Source organism: Lissotriton vulgaris, chromosome 1_1 (genome assembly GCF_964263255.1).
Source record: "Lissotriton vulgaris chromosome 1_1, aLisVul1.2, whole genome shotgun sequence".
In the NCBI taxonomy this organism is placed as follows: Eukaryota; Metazoa; Chordata; class Amphibia; order Caudata; family Salamandridae; genus Lissotriton; species Lissotriton vulgaris.
Genome location: NC_141685.1, coordinates 309894011 through 309919522, shown reverse-complemented (window position 1 = coordinate 309919522; position 25512 = coordinate 309894011). Strand labels below are relative to the sequence as shown.

At 42.3% G+C, this 25512-nt stretch overlaps 1 protein-coding gene across 1 annotated transcript in view; it reads left to right on the top strand.

The window, feature by feature from the left end:
* The window catches only part of LRRC41 (leucine rich repeat containing 41), a 183535-nt gene that overhangs the window by 116057 nt on the left and 41966 nt on the right, over positions 1 to 25512 (top strand). The window contains exons 5-8 of the mRNA XM_086952344.1: positions 1031 to 1264; positions 8584 to 8748; positions 10300 to 10398; positions 11804 to 11926. Of these exons, the coding sequence (XP_086808470.1) occupies positions 1031 to 1264; positions 8584 to 8748; positions 10300 to 10398; positions 11804 to 11926 (621 nt within the window). The remainder of the gene's footprint in view (positions 1 to 1030; positions 1265 to 8583; positions 8749 to 10299; positions 10399 to 11803; positions 11927 to 25512) is intronic.

The following is a 25512-nucleotide window of genomic DNA, read 5'->3' as shown; positions in this document are numbered from 1 at the left end:
CTTCCGTTCACACTGTGTGGATATTTAAGCTAACGGGGAAGCAAAGATAGAACATCAAGATCAAGTTCTAGAATACCTGTTCATTCTAATTTCAACCGAATGTCCCAAAGGAAAACACTGCCACAAAATCTGTGCACAGTATGTGAATCCAGAAAAGATTCATGCTGCAAAGCGAAATAGTTACTTACCTGTAGCAATATTGCAGCTTGACATTTTTTCTGGATTCACAAGCAGCACTTTCACCTTCCTGAGGAATGACGTGATTTCGAAATGAAAGGAAGGATTAGAGTCTGATCATTGGGAAACCAAATGGCACTCTGGAGACGCCAAAGGGGAAGACGAATCTGGAGTTAGAGACCACATTTAGAGAGCTCATGTCTGATGTCACAGAATGAAGGATGTAGCACCCAAATGGCGGTCAATGACCACAAAGCCCACACTCACGAAAAAAGAGAATTCCATGCCCATCCATAGATGATGGAATAATACACAGTATATGAATCCAGAAAATCTTCAAGCAGCTAAACTAATCATACAGGTAAGTAACCTTTTAGTTTTATGTAGTATTTTGCAGGCCCTGGCAGCTGCAATTTGCTACTGAACTGTTCTTTTCTTTATCAAGCCTTAAACGTGCAGTTGGAGAGGCCTAGTTGATATATAATAATTCAAGTTGAAAATAAAAGTGCACAGACTGTAAAACAATCGGTTTGCTGAAACTGCTGAAAACACTTTTCATTAGTTAGCCATTATTCCTTGATAGCAGGGGAGAGTAGACTAATTACATTAACGGTTGTTCTGGCAAAGACCATAGGATGGTATTGGTGTAGAATTAGAATTGTGATAATATTAAACTTAATGTATTATTGTATAGTAAAGGAAATATGCTAGCTATTTACAGGAGTAGTTTCCTAGTGCTTCTTCACTGTTATATTACTTATGTTTCAGTTTTACCCTTACCGAGGTCATGCCATTTTTGTCTGCAAAATCTACTTTGCAAACCTCAATAAATGTGTATTGTTTTGTTTTTTAGATTTAGGCTCAAACATCTTCCCTGTTATGGAGGCGCTTGTCTCACTGTCCCACCTTGACGGCTGTTGTCTGCGTACTGTTTCCCTGAGTGACTTCACAGTGAACATCCCTACCCTGGAACTGGCTCACAACCTTCTTACTGCCTTCCCTTCACTCCATGTGCTGTCGCTCAGCTTCGATCTGGAAAATCTTCCAGAGAAACCCAGATTAGATGGGAGCGCCTTTGAATTTCCAGGTAGGTTAAGAAGCCAAATCAGTTTATGTTCCTTGGATTGGATTTTTATTAAGTGCACTTGTAGGCAAATTGCAGGAAGCCTCTAGAAAATTGGGCAACAGCAAATTGTCTTTATCTTCTAGTTAGACATTAGCCTGCACATTTGGATTTTCTTTGAATTATATGTGACCTAGTTATTTACAGAGTCTTTCGGTCAGACCTCTTCATCCATTGGTATGGTTTTGTGTGATTCACATTTTTCTTCCCTTATTACATAATGCAGCTTGGGACAATGGGTCAGGTCACTAGAGACAGTAGGGTGACATCCCTGTGATTAACTTTCCATTGTTTGGTTTATTTTGGTTGCTTTGACTTGTTATTGTCAAAGACTGGTTAGCAGAACAGAAACAAGGAGACGGTGATTCTTCTTAGAAAATTTGAATTCATCAAGATACAAGTAAGTGAGCCCACAGAGAACAGTGTTGCCTTTGGGGAGACCGGTGCCAACTGACAGGCGTCCGTTTGGAAGCTAGAACTCCTGGAACCCGCTCAAGCCTGTTCATGCAGAGCATTCATTGGAAGCATAACGGGCGAGGTAATGTAACCATAAAAAAGAACAATTGTAAAATAACTGAATATGTACATGAAAATAAATGTTTGTAAGATGCCTCCCTTCTCAAAACCCAGACAATTATAAAATAAACATTACAAAATTTCGCCATTTGATTGGTAATTTAAATACTCTTATACTTAAACGTATGCTTTTGCAGTTGCTATCAGAAATTAGTTCCTCAAATGTTTCAGATTCTAAACTAAATAAGTGAGGATGCACTCCTTCCCTTCTGTTTTATCCGTGTTCTTTAGTACGAGCAGTGCGACAGACTGGCGCGTAAGTGACGCGCCGCCTTGGAATACTCCGATTCTAAACTGGCATCGGACACAACGGGAATCTTCAGTTCTATTGTGTGAATTAGATACAGAATAATTCAGTTCAACATTAGCTGAATTAGCGCAACTCAAAATTATCCTGCAATTCTGGAGACAAGTCAAAATGTTTGTCTTCCAAATCCACAATGTTCTTCAATAGACTTGCCTGAAATGGTGGAACAAGCACAACACTGTTTACTCCACCATCCTTTCCCTTCATAAAGAAGAGAATACAATCTTTAAAATTTTAACGGAAAAAGCAAGCTTAATCTGCCCCCTTAATCTTTTCACAGTTTTCTGGATACAACAATCTCGTCACCCTTGAATGCTTAACAACACGCTTCACCTTGTTGTAATACTGTTTGCTTGAGTTTTTTTCACGCCTACTTTTTTTTTTACCTCTCCAACTGCTTTTAAAAAATTGAAAATTTGCACATTTTAAACCATTGCCAATGGCAGTTTTCACACCCTTCTTCAGAAACCTGATGTTGCAGGGATTCTGCACAAACTCATAACTGTGCGCAGGATTATGAGACCTTGGTGGATAGGGACAGACTCTTTCTACCACCTTGGTACCCACGAGCCCAGGGCCGACTAGCCTACAGTGACTCACTTGCTCTCTTTCTCACTCACAGAGAAACCAATTATTAGACACCCCAGAACAAAACACTCCCAGATCTCTCAGGAATCACAGTAACAAGGTACACCCTTTCGCTCTCACTCTTGTACTTTCCACAATAAGATCTGACAGAGACGCAGAACAGTTTAAAATATTTATTTTGACTAACCTGCAGTATACGTACCACAACAAGCAGATAAATGCATAGTATAAATACAGTCAGCATAGCAGCTAGTCCATATATCAGAAAGGGAGATGTCATAATGAAAAGACCATGGAGAAAAGACTAGCCAGAACAAAATTACAAGCGACATTGTTGTTCGACCTTGCATATAATGTTCAGTCAAAATCCCAGGAACATGCAGAGAAGGGAACACCACGATGAGTTCTCATGTGAAAGCAGTCATTGAAATTTTTGCAAAAATAAAGACGTAGTAACGTGCGCAAAAGCAGCAGGCAAGCTGCAGCGTGCTCATGCTAAGTTAATAAAGACAACAATGTCCCTATGGGCCACGTGACACTGTTAACCTTAGTGAGAAGATGATTGGAAGAATGTCTATTAAAGGTCGATTTCAAATAATTGCCAGCTTGATTCATTTTTTTTTCCATTTTATCTAACACAAAATGTGCAACATTATAAGGTGGTATCTTTATCACTCTGTTCAGACCATTCATCAGAAGATAAGGCACCTCCCCGGTCAGAGGCAACATCAATTGCTCCTGCATCAGATCCATTCCATTTACTAAGACGCAGCCCCCTTTCATTGAGCAACCTATTTAAACAGTCTGCTCTCCTGCTATTACCTCCAGACACATCCCAGACTCTGAAATTATATTCCTGCAGTCTTGAAATGAGACTATCCTTGCAGAAGCACTGTCAACACCATTGCCACTCAACAGATCTACCAATGCTTCGAAAGCAATTCGAAAACAGGTAGTAAGCGCTATATAAATGCAATTACTATACAATACAATATGATCCATTTCCAACTCAAAACTAGAACCCCACAAATATATTTTGAGTCTCTTTTGCCCGTGTGCACACCAATACCTCAGTTTTGATTGTGTTAAATGTAGTGCTGCTCCATGCAGTGTGTGAGATATAAAAGCTACATTCTGCTCCTTTCCATGAAAAGATTGGCATAAAATACCACCAACACCTGTGGCACTAGCATCTACTGTAAGCACATTTGCCACCACTAACAAAAGGTTTTAACATTAGTGGATTAAGAATTAAATATTTGATTTGAAGAAACAATTGCTCATTCTTTAACTCCTTTCTTTAGAAAATTAATGATTATACAACCAAAGAATATAAAATACAAACATATAATAGCACTCGCTTATCATAAGAAAAGATCTAAGACCTTCCTTGTATCGGAGTTCAGGGTGTTTTTAATGACAACTACCAGATCTTTATGATCAATCCCCTCTGAAGAAAATATATGTCCAAGATAATCAAAACTAGTAGTTAGAAATGTGACTTCAGTCTCTTTCCGGTAATATCTGTGCCTTGCAATACTTGTAAAACTGATCTCAGTATGGCATTGTGTTCTTCCGTGCTTGAAGCAAATATCACAATATCATTCTGAAATGTTTTCAGGCCCTCTAGATCTCTAAATAAATTGTCTGAAAAACCCTGGCCTCTGATGTAAGCCCAAAATGAAGTCTCGAATACTTGTTTAAGTCAAAAGGAGTCCTTAAAGAAGTGAGAATCTGTGACCTTTCAGATACTTTCACCTGATAATATGCAGATCTCAAATCAATTGGAGAAACTTTTTTATCTTTACCTCTAGCCGCCAACATTTCCTGATTGCAAGGAAGAGGGTGTGTATTGACAATTGGTTATTCAATTTCAAGATCTTAAGTCAGCACACAAACAGATCTGTCTAGCTTTCATTTATTTATTTGCAAAAAAAGTGCAGAGACTTATTCAAATGATTGTGTATGAGCCTTAATCACTCATCTGCTTCAATAATTTCTACAAATCCACAGAGGGAAACAGTCTTAATTTATGTGCAACATGAACTGCACTACTTAAAATTTTAATTTGGGTTCAACATCCACAATACACCCAACATTGTAATAAAAAAGTCGGGCATTGTCCTTGAAAATATAATCCAAATTTGGAGCTTCTTAACTGACCCCAAATCGGTTCATTCTCCTAGAACCACTGGACAGATGGAACCCGATTTCAGTAAAATGCCGAGCATTGCTAGGTCTTTCCAACCAATTATATTATTTCCTCATTCAGTAACATATACTTTGGTATTGCTGCATGTGCCCGGGATCTCCAAAGAATTGGTAAAGAAATCCAACATTTCGATGCCAAATTCACCAAATGAGTTATTGTTGGTATCTATGGGTAGTAAAACATTCTTACCCCCCTTGTACTTGTAGGTCACATCAGATAATATGGTGCTAGGAGAACCTGATTATGCCATCACAGCTCACCAATGAAAACATCTCAATGTATATTACTCAATTCACTTGTGTTGGAATGTAGGTTATTGATAGGGGTAAGTATGGTCCTACCACTTGAAATGAGGCCACCCACATGGTATAGAGTCCAGTAAAGGTCTCAGTAAATTAGCCCCTTGCTTAACCCATGGTAGCCGACAACGAGCAGTCAGGCCTAACATAGGATACAAGCATTTAAAAACACCAACCCATCAAATAAGTAAGACGCATCGCACAATGAAAATCCCACACCAATTTATAAAATAGGCGATAATTTAATGAAAAAAGACCCCAAAAAAACTAAAATACAATGTAGGGAACCGGAGATATGAATTTTTAAACATTAACCACTTTATAGTTCTTTAAAACATATTGTGCCACTCTGGGACATCTGATCGCGGTTGACAGGGACAAAGTCAAAGTTTGGGGCGACTGTGATGAATCTCTGGTTAGATACACTAAATGTTAGGCTCCGGTAAAAATTCCACCTTCCACTTAGAACATTTTATAAAGCGTTTTCTTCCGACGTCGCTCGATACACAGACAGATTCGGTGAGAGTTCGCCAGCTTGACTTTCTCCGAGGCCCCAGTCAAATCCTGGAAATCTGATGCTCTGGAGCTTTCAGTTCGACGAACCTGAAATTCTTGCATGGTCGTGGTTACAGGTTGTCTGCTTGACTCTTGACTTCGGGTCGACCACATCGTGGAGCTTTTTTACAAACGTTCTCTAAACTTAAGAAAGTGCTTCTTTAAGGTCTCCTTGTAGGTTCACAGTGTCCACAACACAAACCCAAAGGTGTGGAATCTCATAGAGGGTCTCTAGAAGGTCTGGACTACAATTCCCACAGTGCGCCTGGCAAAACCCTTAAAAGTCCACTGGATACACTTCAGGGTTGGACTATTTGGTGGAGATGATGCAGATGGGCTCTATTAACCTGTAGTTGCAGGGAGTCCACTCCTTAATCCCTCTTGAAGCAGGGCACAGTCTCCATGTCTGTATTACCAGTTTGTACAGCAGGCACAGTCATTCAGAGTACAGGTCTTTGGGTGCAGACGCAGATTCCAGCAGGTCAGTCCTTCACCTTATAGTTTCAGGTAGCAGACCTGAGAGACTATGCAGCTCTCAAATATTTATTCAGTTTTCTGGTGCGACAAGCAGGGGGGGGGCACCTCTGTCCAATGAGGTGCTGGGTACCACCCAAAGGCATGACACCTTCCTCCAAAGTGTGGCATCTTTTGTCCCATAAAGCACTGCCCTTTCAAAATCCAACAAGGATGATTTTTCTCCAAAGGAGTAAAAGCCATCTAAACCAGCCCGCAGTGTGGCTCATTTCCATTAGCTGTCCTCCCCCTGACCTCTGCAAAGTCATGTTCTAAGCCTGCCATCTGGCTGGGGCACAGGATGGGGGGGTATGTAGGCCTGGCATTTCTCATTGATCTGCTCTCTCTATGAGCTCATTTTGATTTAAACAGCCCCCTCTATATGACCTATCCTCCTCCGCTTCAGAGTTCTCCATCAGATAGCCTGTGCTTCAGCCAGGCCACGTATCACCTAATCAAAGCAGCTTGGCTAAGCCGGTTCAGGCTGATCAATCAGCAGAGACCACTCTAAGACTGGATTTTGGCTTACTGAAGAGAAATTTCTAGAACTTCTCTTCTGTACTAGTTATGATAAATTCAACAGTGGCAAGTTGTTGACTTAATCAATACCAATCTTTGAAGTCCTTGAATTATATTTTTTCTTCTTTCTTAGCAATAGTTATGCTTAAAAAAATATTGCAATGTTAATCTATGGAGCGAAGTATCTACAATGGGCAAAAAATTAAATGGTAGTTTTTTCCTCACCAGGGCATATAAAACATCTTTTATAAGGCACCTGTATATAGTTATATGACCCCCCCTCCCCACTCCATACCAGGTGGAGACCTTGGGGTGCCTAATATGTAACGATATGGTAGATTATCAGTTTAGAGCGCCCATACCACCAAAGTTGAAAATGCACACAATTTACTTGCCTTGAAAATGAGAGCAGGCAATTGGCAGTGCACACGTGCAAGTGCATGAAATCTGCTGGGCCTATAAACTTCCATGCCCTATTATATACTAGGGACTTAACGGCAGTTTGAGCTTCCTAGTCCTATTATATATTAGGGACTTATAGGGTCTGTCCATAACAATTTCGAGAATTTGCTTTAAAAGGCAGGACAGCCTTTAAAAGGACAGCAGGCACACAGCAGCGCACACATGCTAATGCAGGAACTCTGCTTGGCCTCTAAGCCTCCATGTTGCTCAAGTAAAAACTAGCACCCTCAGCCCTATTATCTACTAGGGACTTATAGGGTATGTCATTGCCGATTGTAAGTGTACCCTATTACATTTACCTTTTTAAACATAGCATTGGCCCTGGGCCTAGTTAGAGCCCAGGGTACAGTCAGAATCCGTTAACACCAGTATCATTCAGCAAAATAATGGAGGTGAACAGGGTGAAAGGATGACTTTCTAACAACTTATGTTAGTACCAAATTACTTGTTCTAATACAATTTTCATTGTCGCTACTAGAGACATTACTCGCTTTTACCACACTCTCATTATGTATACATTTGCACACATTATAAAAGTATCTCACTTGGGTGCATGCAAGAGTTACGTATATCCAGATGGGCCACCACCTTTATTCAGATCTCACTAGTCAGCCAGTACAGGCTTCTGAAGTCCTTGTGTGTATCCTTCATTTTAGGCACCCCAAAGGAAGGCAGCCGTCAAATTAGAATTTAAGGCCACTGTTTAGCAGTTGCAGAGGTTTTCCATGCAGTAGTAGATGCCTGAGACTAGAAAAAAAAGATGAGCCCCTCTTTACGGTATTTCACCTGTATCTCACTATCGGCCATACAGCCATTGATGTCTGATGCATATGTATATATATACATATGTTCTGAAACATGATATAAATGCATGTCCATGATAAAAAATTAAAAAATAGTGTTGGAGAGAAGTGTGCCAAATAGATGCGACATCAACAGAGGAAGCACTTCGATTTGTCAGGATTAGGAAGAGCAAAGGTCAATTCCTTGCAGCAGCTAACTAAAGGGCTGTTGCATCTACAGATCTAGCTCTCCTCCCTACTGGATTGCGCAAATATGTAGTCCAGTCTTCATAATAAACTGACACCATTTTCTTTTCTGAGTACAGATGGAGTGTTTTGAGGACTTGTTAGCATGCATGTTTGAGATTTGAGCATTGGAAGGTATGATGAAGCTTCATTGGCTACGAAGTCATTACTGTGCAGTAGTGTACTCCATTTGCACAAACCAATTTTTCTTGTGTCTTCCCTAGAAAACCAGCTGGAGCAGTTGGACATCCGCTTCCCCCGTGAACCACTGCACACCGGCGACCTGTTATCTCTGTTGCGGGCGTCTAGGAATCTTTGCGAGTTCTCATTAGACAATGCTACATTTTCTTCCTTTGAGGAGCTCAAACATGCTTTGCAAACGCTCACAGGTGAGGTTAGAAAGCCATTACTGTCTGCTCAGAGGAAGTATTTAATTTCATATTGTGGTGCTCTGCATGCTGAACCGTTGGCCCTTCTACAATTCTGTACGACCGTGAAATGCAGAGTACTACGTCTGTCTTTGCATATCCTAATAACATGTTTATTTCAATTTCTGTGATCTCTTGGCGAGAACTTTGTTGCTCTCCAGCCTTCTGTTAACTTGATAATACATATTTTTGTAACTCTGCTGCATTGCCTGAGATCCTTGGACAAGAGATGCAAGGTACATGAAAGCTTAAAGGTGTTGTTCCAGAACTGGTTGATTAGTATTGTAATCTCTCCTGACCCTACATTTTGTTTATATTGGTTGGTGAATAGATTTAATGTAGTAAACAGTCCGGACATTTGAATGCTTAATTCCAAAAGATTCACAAACAAACTTTCTCCAGCGCATGACATCTGATCGTTGTTTCCAAAATGGCCACGTCCATGTTAGAGAGTCATTTTAGAAGTTTGACATCCCTAGATCCTTCCCAGGCACTGGTTCATTCAGCCAATGAGATAGAAGAGTTAGGCAATGGGTTAGGGTAATGCTCTTTCGGTGTGTCTAGTGTCACCCGCTCTCCCATTTGGGTAACCACATCGAAGTATGTTTCATCCCATCAAAGCCTTTATGTGTAGGATAAAGTTATAAATATTTGTATTGCGTTCTTACCAAGTTTGGACGCAGTTCAGTTTTCTGTTTCACTTTCTAGAGAACATAAACACATCCAATCAAAAACAGAGAGCCGAATGCAAATCTATTTTGTGCAGAGACTGTACACTAAACTGTAACCACGTGTAAGCCTGAGATATATTTTTACTTCATCACTTCTCTTGTGCCACCACCTTTGGTCTTCCCTTGTTTTTCTCCATTGTATCCTTGGACCAAACTTCATTTTGCATTCATCTTCTGAATCACCATCTTCAATGTCTCTTAATACTATCTTATGTCCCTGCACCTGTGCTTTTCTCACACTCTCCTTATGCCAACTTACATTTCAAACTATGTAGCTTCTCCTGCTGTCCCTGTGTTTTCCATTTCTCTTCTCGCCGATTCCTATTTCCACATTTTTCTGTGTGTTAAAACTTGAATCCTAAATTTGATTCCTCTTGTGCGCTCTGGCACTCTTTATTAAGTACTTGCTTGCAAATATTCCACCCTTTTTGACAATCTCTTCAAGAAAAATTGTATGGCCGGAGGGTGACTTGTCAGGGCTTAAGCAAACCGAAGTACTAAATACATTTATTTAGCATTTGCCTTTAATAGATTATCCCTCCCCATCATCTGTGTAAAATATTTTACAAGTACAGTAGTTTGTTTCAGCCTATAGTATTAACTCGTACTCCTAGTAGTTCCTACATGCCCATTCTTTAGTTGTCTTGGGTCCTGCTAACTGAAAATAGGAATGTCTGTCATTTGAAAAAAACACCGTTTTACGAAGCTTTTTAAAAAAAATGTGCCTCGCAGTTTTAGGTTGAATGATTTTCAAAAATGATTGCCCTTTCCGTTCCTCTAGAATTCAACACCACTTTGAAGAGACTGAGCTTCCATGACATGTTTCTTGCGGACTGTCAGGACGAGATTCTCCTCTTGCTTCAAAAATCTCATCTTGAAGGTGAAGTAACACATTCGATATTTCTGCCTACTGTCATGATAATGCACATGTACTGTTCACCTCGTATGAGAATGGCTGGCTGTGTACTCGATGGTGGCTGGAGCCTGTTCACGGTAATCGGATATGTATTTATTCTGAGCCCAGAAAGACATTTCAACTGCCCTTTCTTGCAACACCCACTCCCTTCACAACATACAACAGACTAATTATGCCATATAAATGTCCCTAATTAGGACACCAAGAATAGGTAGCTGAGAAGCCAAGGAGTAGAAAAGGTCCTTCCTTTTCTAGGGTGCCTGACTGCATGTCTAATTAGCGCTCTAATTACGTGTGGGCTGGTAAATTCAGACCCCGCTTAAACCCCTGTTGGCTGTATTTAACATATACAATAATTATTAAAGGCATTAAGTACCTTGGCTATCATTAAATTTCGGCAGGTTGAACCTGCTGAAGTTTAACTGAGGCAATTGTACTGTATTTACCATACCATGCGGATTTTGGTGTGTTAAGCACCAAAATCCGCATGTTATTCCACACAAACTCGCTTTAAGTGTTATTTATCGCACACACATTACGTACCCGTGGGTATCGTTATTTATCATGTGAGATAAATAACACCTAAACTCGTACTCCGAGCCTGGGTCTCCTAGTATTTGTATGTGGTAGGTGTGCCCCTAGAGCTGGGATTTGTCTAATAAATTGTGGAAGACCAAAAGACCTTAAGTGAGCAAAATAAGAAGACTGTGTCCTTGGATGCAGGTAGGGTGCATAGCAAAGACATTCATTTACTGAAGCAGAGTTGACCTTGAGAAGGGAATTGTTGTAAAAGATTGCATGCAAACCAAAGTATGCGCTTTCATTAACTAGATCACCGGTGCAGTTTGCAGCGTATCTGCATGCTCAAGCAAGTAAACTACGGGCAGCAATTGAGATGTGGGATCTTAGTATTTCATTTCTAGCTTTAATCAGATACTCTTCTTGTCCAACAGAAGTGCTGAAATCCTTCTAATTGGCATAGTGATGATCTGGTATCTTGTCTAAACTCTTTAGGTGCAGTTGCTCAGTTACCGGCCTAATCTGACTGTTTTGCAGAAGAATTAATTTTGCATAACTTATTGATTTTTAACCAGCATACTTACTGAACCTCCGTTTTTCTTTGTGTCAATGCTTTCATATATTGTTCTTCCCTACCATTATATATTGTTTGGGCAAATTGTTCAGCTCCACTTATTTGTTACTGATTTACGAAGACTAATGCTATGTAGATTATGAAGTATCTCTTTGCCACAGTATAAGGATGACTTTCTAGGACGTACCTGGTATTTTGTGCACAAATAATTTTTTTAGTTGTATATGAAATGTATGAACTATTAAAAATGTCTCAATTACATTGTTTTCTTCACAGATGTAAAGTTCTCGTTTTGCCACTTATTTGAACGACGGGCCGTGGAGTTTTTGTCAGAAATGGTCTATACACTAAAGAGAAATACAACTTTAAAGACCCTCAAGCTGTGTGGAAATCGACTTGGTACTGTATTTGTATTAACCAGGCATTCACGCTGTTGACTGTTGAGTTACGTTCATATAACATACAGGCCAGTAATTATGTTCTTTAAACCTAATTATGCACCCCTTCTTAAAAATAAACTTTGTCTTTCTGACCCTTCAAATACCAGAAAACTTGAGGATGTGGAACTGAGTAAGCCAACAAAGTGGATATTTAAAAATGGCCAGACACAACTTCAGAGTTCTCCCCATGTCCTAATAAAGTGCACCATTTTACAAGCATTCAGGAATTTGCTTCTTACCTAGTCTGGGTGCCTGCCTTAAAAAAAATGCAGAATTTGCAGAATATACATGGTATCGACTGAAGGCAGCCCTGCATCCTAATTGGGAAATAAAATAAACTTGTCTCAGCAGATGTTGCGCCCTAGAGTGATGCATCTTCTGACATAAGTGAGGTAAACGGCGCAAGTGCATCTTAAAAGTATAGGAAAATTGGAAAAAAACATTTACAACACAGTAGACCTCAACATGGAAAACAGACTATCTATGCAGCTAAACTCATTGAAAGCAATTGTAGAGAATTTTACAGTTGGCCTATATCTGTTTTATGAAAGGGAAAGAGTAATGATTAGGAAGTTTAGGTCAGTTATATATGCTGATTTAAAATAAGTATGTCCAATCCTAATTTCTGCGCTCTCACAATAAACCCCCAGCACTATCCCTTGATCGACTTCCTAGGCTGCTGCCATACGGACCCCTCGATGCGCTGTTGGCATAATACGTTCATGGTTCGAATTTCTCCTCTAACACGCAATTCTTCTTTTTCTTCCCTCATTATTTGAATTTTAATAAATGTTAGACTCTTATGTTCTTAGGCAACAATTTTCTGTACTGATGATGATCTCATTATTGTTGTAAACGGGATCGAAACGTCATCTACCTTTTTTAAACACTGTGCACAAATTATCTCTGTACAACGGTGTCACGGTTGTATTAATTATTTTGCTTGATTCATCTTTCACAATTCTCAACAAGCTCTTTGTTTTGCTTGAATGTTTTGATAATGTTTTGCTCTCTCACCTATAAGTCACCAATTCTTCATGAACCACTTCACTTCTATGTTTCTCGATACAGGACTGTATCCCACTGCTTATTTTCTTGTGTTTTGATTACTTAAAATAAATTGGATTAAATTCCACTATCCGGCTGGATAGTTTCCATATAGAATTGATTCTGTTCTATATTGATTTTCCTCCATTGTCCTCCGACAAGGACCATTGTTCTCTTAACAAATCGATACCCAAGGTCCTTGCCTACCTTACTGGGTTCCCTTGTGTTTGCAAAAAATATGAGGTCACAGATGGACAACGAGGCAGAGGAATCTTTTTTTCTCTTTGGAACTTTAAACTTTCTAAAAGACAGAAGGCAAGACTTACTCGTGCTCCCTCGTTTCATCTATTAAGATCAGGAGATTTTAAGAAATCCTGCAACATTAGTTGGAGAAAGTCAGCGGTTCTTTCTGGAACAATGGAAGAAATGACCTCAGACCATTAGGAGGTACAGACTGTTTAACAAAGGTATTGTATACAGTGTCTCCCAAAAACTATCTCCAGAATAAAGCACATAGACCTTTGCTAATAGAAGTAGTTCAGACAATCTTACAAAGGAGTGGCATAGAAAAGATTCTGTTTCATTAATTGGATCGGAGAATAGGGGATGCAAGGAATGTCTTAACTGCATTTCCTATCCCAAAAATTGGTGTTAATCGTGGATCAATTCAGGACTCATTGCCCATTAAATCTCTCATCTGTCTATCTGTCTCTTTAGAATTGAAAGTGACTGCCCTGTATTATGTCGTCCTATTATTGGATCAGCCAACCTTTTGGAAATAATTATTCTCGGGGATACATATTTTCACAATTCATGCACCAGATGAACGTCATAAGTACCATTGATTTTTATAAGCTGCAAGGGGAAATCAATGTAAATGTCAACACTTTGAGAAAACAGACAGGGTTGTGCCCCCGGGGGGGGTGGGGAGGATTATTGCAACCAATTTTAGATGATATCGGTCGGTAAGATCACACTCCTGTTGACCTTTTCGAAGCAAACGGAAGCAAGTAAAATGTCACAACATTGTTCCTCGGTATTTTCACCCCCAGTCACAGGGCATGATATCAGTTGGTCAGCGGCTTTGCATATGCTTACTCCTCGTGTCCACTCATACCACATGCCCATCAACAAGTGCAGAATGTTAAGTAGTAATAATGACCAAACCTGTGCAAGTCAATCATTGTTTTAAGTGCCAGAAGAATAATCATCTATTTCATTCATACCAGTCTTTTCTGTCAAATGTACCACAAATGTTTCGAAAGTCAGTAACAATTGGAAAATTGCTTGGAAGATTGTGAGACCTACCCAATTATATTACTAATTAGCAGAGAAGACATTACAGGGTAACCCATGAGCACATTTATCTCAGAATGACTGTAATATTAAATTAACAATCTTTGTTACCTCACATATGTCCATTAAGAAAATTAGAATCTAAGGATGGCAATTGCATTGTGGGCATTATGGGTTTACATCAACGTCATTGTAAGACTTGTAAACATTTATTTTAGTGTTTGTACATGTCCAACAACTACATGATGGAATATTGGACAGTATATGAATCTAGAATTGCCTCAAGCCACACAACTATTATCAGAAGTAATTATTTCCTTTCTCATCACTAAATCTCTGGTCCACAACACCATCCTTTCAACCCCACTTCCAGCATCAAAACTACCCCCTGCTACCTCAGTTATCAGATAACATTTCCCCATCCCCCAAACACACAATACAAATGCACACAAGCAAGCATAGAGAAATTAACAGAATTTGCCCCACCCCTCCTGCAGTAGAATACTCCTGATGGCATTAGGTTTTAAATTTTTTTCATTAAGCTTAATTTTTATTTTGCAAAATAAAGGCAACGAACATCTTATTAAAGAATAAGGCTAGTATACAAAAAAAGATTATTAGAGCATTCCCTTGCTGTAGAAATAACCAATGGTCTATCCATAGCTCACATGCGTTGTATTTGTGGCAAGGTACATAAGAGCTGTTGAAAGCAGCGCCAGCTCATCACAATCTACCTTAGTAACTCTTCAATATGTCATCATCACAGGCTTCCTAAAATTACTTCATCCGTACAAGGTTGACTTGCCAAATATCTTTTGGTAATTATATTGGCTGTTCTTCATTCTCCATATCGAGTGCTAGATCTATCAACTATGAGATATAGCTGGGGTTGGGTATAAACTGTGCATCTAGCAAAGGGAAGTACAACCTATAATTTTCTATTTTAACACAAGACCATACTCTGAAAAGAATAGGCATTGTAAAGTTGGGAATGATGTAGCAACCCAAGGCTGCAATTTGCCTTTGATTGCCGTTGTACTGTAACATCTAGTAAGGAACCTATATTGTAAGAGATTCTGCCTATATTAATTCACTCCACTGGAGTCGTCAAACATAATATTGAAGTCTGTTCCTATTTTGCCCAGACTGCTAAAGCAACCTGTGCCATGGCATCTTGGAGTGCTACATTAAGTTGAGTCAAACGTCCCTCCCCCCATCATTAAAGTATTTACGCAACACTTCAAACAGTAACACAGTGAAAACCCATCACAAAAGAGCCAAAAACAGACTTAGAACAGTAGAGTAATTTGTAATAAATAAACCAAGACCAAAGGAACAAATCTCTAATCAGTAGAACTAGAGATATTCAATTATTTAGTGAAATTAGTGCCAAAAGGTGTAAAGCACCAACTGTGAATAACTGGTCACACCAGAGCAGGACAAAGTTACAAGTTCAGGCTGACTGCAATGGAGCATGGGCTGACTACATGGACCCAATACATGGACCCATTTAGGCCCGCTGAACAAAGTACTTTCAATCCTGGTTTGCGGAGGGTTGCGAGGGTCTGCGTCGAAATTTTGTCACGCAGTCAAAGCAATGCATAAGGTTTCCGAGATGCGGGTAAGATGTGGTGCCAGCTCCTGTTCTGTCCTGTTCTCTTGTCATTGAAATCTCATTGATGAGGGCGTGCAATGCAAAGTCTGGAATCTGGGATGCATCGCCCAGTCTGGGCAGTGTGTCGGTTCTGAGGAGCTGCAAACCAGTTCCAAATACAATGCAGGTTGCAGCACGATGCACGCCTTTGCGATGGGTCCATTCGATGCAGCAGCGGCGATGTGTACATTTTAATCTGGGTTGCGCCGCACAGCAGAGGAGATAGTTTGTTCTGCTACCTTAACAGAGGCTGGCAAAGCCCCTGAAGCCCACTTCAAGGGTCCTGTTGGTGTGGTACCGCTTGGCAGGATAGACTCTCAGATGGTAGAGTCTAGGTGCAAGTGTACAGAGGTTGGAAGCCTGTTATGTCCCTGAGGCTTCTGATTAGGAGACCAGCCAACTAGCCTTTGGAGTTACTTATTTGTATTAACCTGTACGATACGTCTGACGCCCCCGGCCGTCCGACGTCACAGTGGTCATGTGGGGAGGAGGGCGTGGCCGTTTGAACTCCGCCCACTCATTATTTATCCCGCACCGCAGCGGAATTCGCTAAAAAAGGTTTGGTCCTGGCAAAAGATTTATTTTGCCAGGTCGAATTGGCAGTTTAAAACTGCACAGTCTGACTGCAGTGGCAGGCCCGAGATATGTTTACAGTGCTACTTAGGTGGGTGGCACAATCAGTGCTGCAAGCCTACTAGTGACATTCAATTTAAAGGCCATGGGTACTTGTAGTACCACTTTACTAGGGACTTATAAGTAAATTAAATGTGCCAATTGGGGATAAGGTAATTCAATATGTTTTAAGGAGATAGCACAAGCACTTTAGCACTTGTTAGCAGTGGTAAAGTGTCCAGAGTCCTAAGACCAACAAAAATAAGGTCAGCAAAATAAAATGCAGTGAAGGCAAAAGGTTTGGACGTGACCCTGCAGAGAGGGCCTAGTCTAACTATTGGGAAGTAGAAAGTGAAATACTTGGCACAAGAGTAAACTCAGACTTGTGTACAAAAGCAGGGTACATATGCCCTTTGTCTCACTAATACAACATCACCCTACCTCACAGGAAGCTTCAGCCCAAAGACACTGGATCTCCCTTTCACAGGCTCCAGGTACGCAAAGAGATGAGCTATAAAGATTTTCAGTGAAATAAACCTTAGCACACACCTTGCACAGCCCAAATTGATATTTTCCCTAGGTGCATGAGGTAACCAATCACTTCCCGTACAGTCTCCAGAGTAAACCTGTGCAGGCTCTGAGTTCAAAGTCTTCTTATTGTCTCTGCCTGATTGCCTCACACCATCACTCTCTTACATCAGTAGTCACAGCTTCAACATTATTTATCCCATATTTGGTACACCCTGAATCCATATCCTCCATGTGAGCTTCACCTTCAACTACTCCACTCTATTTCCCATCAGCATTCTTTAATTTTACATTCATGTAACAAAAAAAATCTTGGAGTTCCTTTGTGACCTTCTTTAATTGATGCAATGGCTCTATTAACTGCTGGTAACACTTATTATAATTAACTTAGCCGTGATCAGACGGCTTCAGCTTGTCCAGAACTCCGCAGCCAGGTTGCTGTGTAAAATCCCCAGGGCAGCGAGGATTTCTAAGTACCTTAAGGACCTGCATTGGCTCAGGGTGGAGAACCGGGTTCGGTTCAAAGCCCTGAGCTATATGTTTAAAATAAAGGCAGGAACCGCACCAAAGTATTTGGAAAAATTAGTTAGGCCCTACTTTCCTGCACGTAATCTCCGCTCTTTAAATGCAGCAAACTTTGTGGTACCCAGATTTAAACTGGCCAGAATGGGAGGGAGATCCTTTTCCTATCTGGGACCAGTCCTCTGGAACTCCCTTCCCCCAGCTTTACGAAAGGAGGAAAACTTTGCCAGCTTTAAGAAAAGCGTTAAAACTTGGCTTTTCAATAAATAATTGTGATCTCTGCCGTCTTGCTTTCTGTGCTGTTGGGTTCTTAGTCCTGGCGCCGGGAAACCCTTTGTGGGTATCTGCGCGCATTACAAATGCAAAAAATAATAATAATAAATAATAACATAAACCTTGTCCCTGAAGCAGACATAATAGCCATTTATGCAATAATAAAATTTGACTCTTTTATCTTTTCTACAGCAGCAACCTCCTCACAGGACACCACAGTTTTTCCGAATGGAGCCTGCTTAGTGCTAATCTAAAGCGGCTGATGACCATTGCAACCTTATATTAATCCAAACCTCTTAACAAAAATGTTACTGCTAAATTGTTCCATGTAGACTCAATCCCCACCACTAATCCTTAACAGCGCTTTCATGTTGTTCTAACCTTCTTTGATTTACCCTGCTACCTAGCCCTCAACTCCAGGCTGAAAACCAGTTCTATTCATTCACAGATTCCAACAAGAGATTGCTCACCTAATCAATATCCCCTTTAACGTTGGCACTCCGATGTATCTCTGGTCGAAGATTTTTAAAACCTTTTACTCTCAAAACCTTGCTAACTCTGTTGCAACATGCAGATGTTTTAACTAAGCTCACAGCCATATTATTCAATCCAACCTTTTCATTAAATCTCATTCTCTAAGCCCTCAGAAATATCATCTTTGTTTCTCATAAAACTGAGACCTGTTCCCTGTGCGAACCTTTTCTGATCTTTAAGAGGATGGTTCTGTTGGTGGGGAAGTAAGGACAGATGGAGAGAAAGAAAGAGAGGAGTGAGCAGATTTGGGAGGAATATGGGAGCAGGGTCTGGAGCCACTGGTCATTTCTAAAGCCTTGATAAGTCGTGACCTGTCTCATTATTACTTTCTCCATTTGATGCAGTTTGTTTTCCTGGCCCTGCTCGCCGAACAATGTTGTGCAAAAAATGGCTTTCCCTTCTCTGTGTTAGGCCTAACGCTGCTTGCCTACACTGCCACTAAATAAAGGTCTTGGGTTTTACTATGAGCCTTGTTCACTTTTGGGGAACCCCTGGCATCTCTGCACCCTAGTGGCATACCATATATAGAGCCAGCTTCCTAAAAGCAGCTTTGCACTGATGCCTTTCTGCTCTGGAAGTGACGTGCAGAGCCTGTATAGGCGCCACTCCCACACGCTGAAGACCGTTCCTTTCGTTCTGTGCCTCTAAAGTGGATCCTTAGCCCTCTTTATGTTTCTCTTAGATGTTACCTCAAAGTTCTTCAAGGTGCAAGAGAGGTCACCCCCAAAAACTGCAGTTTTTGAGCCCTGAATGGTTGAACAATGGGTTTTAAGCCCTGTAGGAACTTTTGCAAACAGATATCTGGGACAGATCCCCATCAGCTGTCCCTGTGGTCAGACCACAACTCCAAGGCCTGCAGAAACTGTGGGTCAGTGAATCCAAAGGCCATCCGGGAAAGTGAGTTGAAACTTGTGTCACCAAGCAAGTCTTCAGGCATGCAAAATAAATACAAATCAAAGTGGGATTCCAATTGGGCATTCGCCTGAGCAGGTGTGGTGGTGGTACCACCCTTCTTGGTCTCGCTTCCTAAGTTGGCCAACTTTGGAATTGATGCTGCAGCTGGTTCCAACACAACCAGAGTTTCAGGGGCTTTCAGCCATCAGATCGAAGAGTTCTGCTCACCTAAGCTCTAGCTCTGAAGGTCCCAGCTGACTTTCTCTAGCGTGGCACGCCTCTGGGTCCCAAGGAGCTGAGAGGCCTTCAACCTTGGATAACGCCAGTGGGTTGGCCCACTGTGCCATTTGGACCCTGTGGGCCTATTTTGCCTCCGGCTCTTTTCTTATTTCCAGCACCAAGACCCACGCCAACCCAAGGCATATCGACATAACCAATGCAAAACGGGTGTCTCCAATAGTTCTGAAGTTGTGCCTGAATCTGCCCGAGGCAACATTTCCCCTACTTAATTTGCCACAGGACAGACAGCACTTTATGCACCCCCTTTTTGTGACAGATTCAGATAATGACTGGCCCAGTTTCTGAGATTGCTCATCCTTACCAGGATGATAGTTGGTACGAGGACTTGTAGAAGACTAGTGGCCTTGATAAAACTAGTGGACCGATCTCTTTTCTCCTCTGGGTTAGCCACAGAGGAAATCCGCTTTCTAAGCCATGGTGATGCATAGAGCAGCCGAAGTTCATGACTTCCAGCTTTCCATCTAGCAGTTTAAGACAAATATATTTCCCGAGGTACTTTAACACTGCAGACCTCTTTGTAGTTGCTCTTCCATTTCAACTGGGCTTTGACGGACAACTCATCGGGGGTTTGGGCCAAGACGTGCACTGGCCCACTAGTCATTCGACAAATCGCTGTACTTCACCACCTTGCTTCAGACAATCCAGATTTTTTTTCGCAGCACCCCTCACTAGAACGCCTAGTGGTGCAAGCTTTCCACTCCCCGGTAGGAAATTTAAGTGAGTGGAAACATTCGGCAAACATGTCATTTCCTCTACCAGCTTGGCCCTCCACTCAGGGAATGCCAGGTGTTTGTTGGTAAGATTTTCTCATATCCCTTGGGTCTCAGTTGCTCAAGTCCTCCCTGGTATGCCTGAAGAACTTCCCCCTGTGCTCTCTGTTGGTCATGATTCAGCCTCTTCATAATTCATTGTCAGTTGGACACGACCGATTCCGTCTGCATCAGTGTTGCCATTTACCACTATGCAAGGCTTCAATCGACTGGGTTTTCCGATGGTCAGTCCTCCTTGATGGCGTATTTGATGGGACTCACCTGTCCAGGGACAAAGCTCGTTCCACTCGCGAATGTTTTAAGGACAGCAGGGCTCTCTGGGCCTCTCCAACCTACCTCCCCAACCGCGACAGTTATATCGCTCCTTATCGGACTTTGCCTGAGGTGTCACTTTCCTCCAGCATCCCCAGGGAACCAGCACTTTCAAAGTAGAAACCAAGTTGCTAAGGTCAGCATGCCACCAAGTCTACACCCCCACCCCCTCTTTACGGCCTCACTTTTTGAACCTCTTTCATGTGCCCTTACAGGGACAGAGCGAACCGTGGCTCCTACAGATTGTTTGCAGCGTATATCCATTACCCTTTCTTTCCGTCCAACTGCATGTTCCACCATATCCCTTGTGACTGACTGGTGACCACCTTTCCCTTATGTGGCAGGAAGCGCACACCCTTTTGGTCAAAGCGGCTATTGAGAGGGTGCTAGTGCCAGAAGTAAGACCTGATTGTTACTCCTACAACTTTCTGGTGCCCAACAAGGATGAAGGAGACATCAACCGATTCTGGACCTGCGTTCTCTCAACACATTTCTCCAGAAGGATTTATTCAAAATGCTCACCCTCGCCCAGGTTGTGTCTTCCCTAGATACTGGATGGTGACATTGGACCTGCAGGATGCCTATTTCCATATAGCCATCTATTATTATGGAATTTTGTAAAGCGCATGGTTACGCGCCCCGGCGTGTCCCCGCGCTGAGTGAGAAGAATGAAATGGCCAGAACAGGGAGGTTACATCAGTACTGAGCGAAAGAGGTGAGATTTAAGAGCTCTGCAGGACTTGGCCTCAAAAAGTTCGAGACGCAGCTCCATCGGAAGCATATTCCATCTCTTGGCTGCGAGGAGCCTGAAGGATCTGACCCCCATTCGAGCTTTATGAATTTTGGGGACGACTACCAGTCCAGTGCCAGAGGATCTGAGCATCCGCTCAGGTCTATAGGGAGTGATGAGGCTGTGTAGGGTATCGGGCGCCCTGCCCCCGATAATGCTGTGACACATGCATAGTGCTTTAAAGGTAATCCTTTCTCTGACCGGAAGCCAGTGTAGGGACTTCAGAGCACCTTTAGAGGCCGTTCTCCTAGGAAGCCTCAGCTCCAGCCGAGCTGTGGCATTTTGAAGTACCTGGAGACGATTAAGGCTTCTAGCTGTTATTCCCAGATAGAGGAGGTTGGAGTAATCGAGTCGTGATGTGACCAAGGCATGCACCAGAGTCTGCCTGGCACCAACTGGGAGTAGGTCCAGGATCTTCTGTAGACTCTTGAGTATACCAAAGCACATCCCAACTACACGATCAATCTGGGGAGCAAACGACAGGTCAGAGTCCAACATCACCCCAAGATTTTTGGCCTGTTGACAGGGCACTGGAGTGGAGCCCAGGCATGCTGGCCACCATGCCGAGGACCACACATCCGGACCACCCCCACCACGAGCACTTCAGTTTTGGTCCCATTCAGCTTCAGGCAGTTGGTAGACATCCAGGATGCAAGCTCCTGCATGCAAGCACTGAAGCTGGATGCCGCAACATCAGGTGCCTGTGTCAGCGAGATGACCAGCTGTGTGTCATCGGCATATGACACTAGTTGGATGCCATGACTTTCCACAATGTTGGCTACAGGGGAAGCATATAGGTTAAACAGGGTGGGGCTCAGAGCAGAGCCCTGAGGAACCCCATGATCAAGATTGAACATACGAGAGTAGTGTTCTCCCTGTCTGACCTGAAAACCCCTATCGGTCAGGAAAGATTGGATCCACCTCAGCGCTGACCCAGTGACTCCACCTTTGTTTAGACACTGTAGCAAGCTGAAATGTGCTACAGTGTCAAAGGCTGCACATAGGTCAAGTAGGATGAGGGCCATCGTATGTCCCTCCCTTGCCAGCCCATTGGCACTGTCTGCGTTTCATGCCTCCGTTAGTAGGGTGGTGGCAGCTCCATTACTACGCTTGGTGTTTTTGGCAGATTGCGAGGGGCTCCTCCTCTGCCACGGATATTTAGCGCACACAATTTCATTGACCCACATAATTTGAGAATTGTATTGGACAGAGAGCGTATTTCGAGAATTTATTTTAAAATCACAGGAAGCATTGTTTTTACATTGTAATTTACCTCTGTGCTCCCCTGCACTGATCCACCGCGGCGTGTGCCGTTTGAGTGGCGGGCAGGGTCTCAAACTGATCTCGCAGGCTCCCGCTTCAACCAAACGAGTTAGCGTTCGAGTTGGGGGCGGGGCCTGGATTATTTAAACAGCTTTGTCTCCGAGCGCTGGGCGTTAGTAGGGTGGTGGCAGCTCCATTACTACGCTTGGTGTTTTTGGCAGATTGCGAGGGGCTCCTCCTCTGCCACGGATATTTAGCGCACACAACTTCATTGACCCACATAATTTGAGAATTGTATTGGACAGAGAGCGCATTTCGAGAATTTATTTTAAAATCACAGGAAGCATTGTTTTTACATTGTAATTTACCTCTGTGCTCCCCTGCACCGATCCACCACGGCGTGTGCCGTTTGAGTGGCGGGCAGGGTCTCAAACTGATCTCGCAGGCTCCCGCTTCAACCAAACGAGTTAGCGTTCGAGTTGGGGGCGGGGCCTGGATTATTTAAACAGCTTTGTCTCCGAGCGCTGGGCGTTAGTAGGGTGGTGGCAGCTCCATTACTACGCTTGGTGTTTTTGGCAGATTGCGAGGGGCTCCTCCTCTGCCACGGATATTTAGCGCACACAACTTCATTGACCCACATAATTTGAGAATTGTATTGGACAGAGAGCGCATTTCGAGAATTTATTTTAAAATCACAGGAAGCATTGTTTTTACATTGTAATTTACCTCTGTGCTCACCTGCACCGATCCACCACGGCGTGTGCCGTTTGAGTGGCGGGCAGGGTCTCAAACTGATCTCGCAGGCTCCCGCTTCAACCGAACGAGTTAGAGTTCGAGTTGGGGGCGGGGCCTCGCTTCGTCTTAAAGATGCGCTTCACCAAGCGCAGCGGACGAGCGCAGCGGGAGCGCCTCCACCGCACCGAAGCCGCGCCAAAGGGGTGCCAGTCTGCGCCAGTCCGCGCCGGACCCGCGCCTAGTGCCTTAATTCCTGGCCGGGTACTACACCATCCCAGTAAGTTACTGAAATATACATCATCTGACCTGTTAGATATAAAAAACACGAAGGCCTTGGAAAAATGCACATACTTCAATTTAGAAGAGTGCTCTAACATGTCTCATGTAGCTTGCTCAAACTGTAATTTTAAATTCACTCGTTCCCTCACTCCAATACCACCAGCCCTTGGGGCATCTTTTAATGAGGCCAAACGCATTAAATGCGCACTGGTGAATGCTAGATCTATGTGCAAACATAGAGAAGATGTGGCCGAATTAATTTCGGCACACAAACTAGATATCCTGTTTATAACAGAGACATGGGCCGATTTGGCTTCCGACCCTGACCTTGTGGCAGCCATTCCTGAGGGCTACTACATCGTCACACAAGATAGACCGACAGGGAAAAAAGGGGGCGGCCTCGCCATAATTTTACGGTTAGAACTAGCACTAAAAACAGGAACACCAGATAGCATTCCAGCAGAAACACTAGCCTTCTCTATTACTTTGTCTCCCATCCAAATGTTTAATGGTGTTCTGCTTTATCGTCCCCCAGCGGCTCGAGCGCCTTTTCTGCAATCCATTAGTACCTTACTAGAACCAGTGGCAGAAGCCTTCGATTTTACAATACTTGGAGATTTTAATTTTCATTTAGAAAAAATAACCGACAAAGATACATTGAGCCTTATTGAGGATTTTAAGGCAGCTGGGCTAAACCAATTAGTTACTACAGCCACGCATAAAGCAGGTCATGTTCTTGACGGCCTATTCACGAATAACCCGGCCATTACTCCCCCTACTGTTGTTCCAATTGTTTGGTCAGATCACGCAGTGGTGGTCTTTTATATCTGTGTTAAAAAACACAAAAATCAACACTCGCCTAAAAGGCAACTTAGGATGTGCAGGGACTGGAAAAATATAGATATAAAAACACTATCTGATAAACTAGAAAATAACAAACCATTTAAAGCGTTAGATTCTTAATTAGCAGCAAATAACTACAACCAATGGCTCACAGACACTTTTAATCAGGTAGCGCCTTTAAAGAAAATGCGTCCAAATCGCGCAACACCATCAGCCCCTTGGTTCTCTGAATCTTTAAGATTGGAGAGACACAAATGCCGCAATCTAGAAAGACGTTGGCGAGTTAATTATGATAACGATAAAGAAAGGTACAAACAAGCACTATCAGGCTACAGGAAGCTGTTAAGACTGGAAAAGAGTAAATACTTTTGTGAACAGATAGAGAAGACCCAGAACTCCAGTAAGCAATTATACCAGGTAGTGGCAACGTTAACAAATATACCAACAGCTAATACTACAGATACCACCCAAGATTTCTGCAATAAAATGGCTGATTTTTTCAGGACCAAGGTCACAGAAATCTTTGATAAATTTAACAACAACATGACAGGGGAATCATCAGAAAGCCTCAAGAACACACAACTCACATTCTCCTCTTTGAATGAATTCCTCCCCCCATCACTGTCAGAAATAAAAGATCTCATTCAATCTACAATGTCGGGTTCCTCCCTGGATCCCTGCCCAACGACCATCATAAAATCAACAACTGATGTGGTAGCTCCAATCTTGGAAAACATCTGCAGTACCATCTGCGAATCAGGAAACTATCCTCAAAGATGGAAAACAGCTATAATAAAGCCACTTCTAAAGAAACCCACCCTTAACACCTTGGAATTAAGAAGTTATCGCCCTATAGCAGCGCTCCCATTTCCTTCTAAAATACTTGAAAAAGT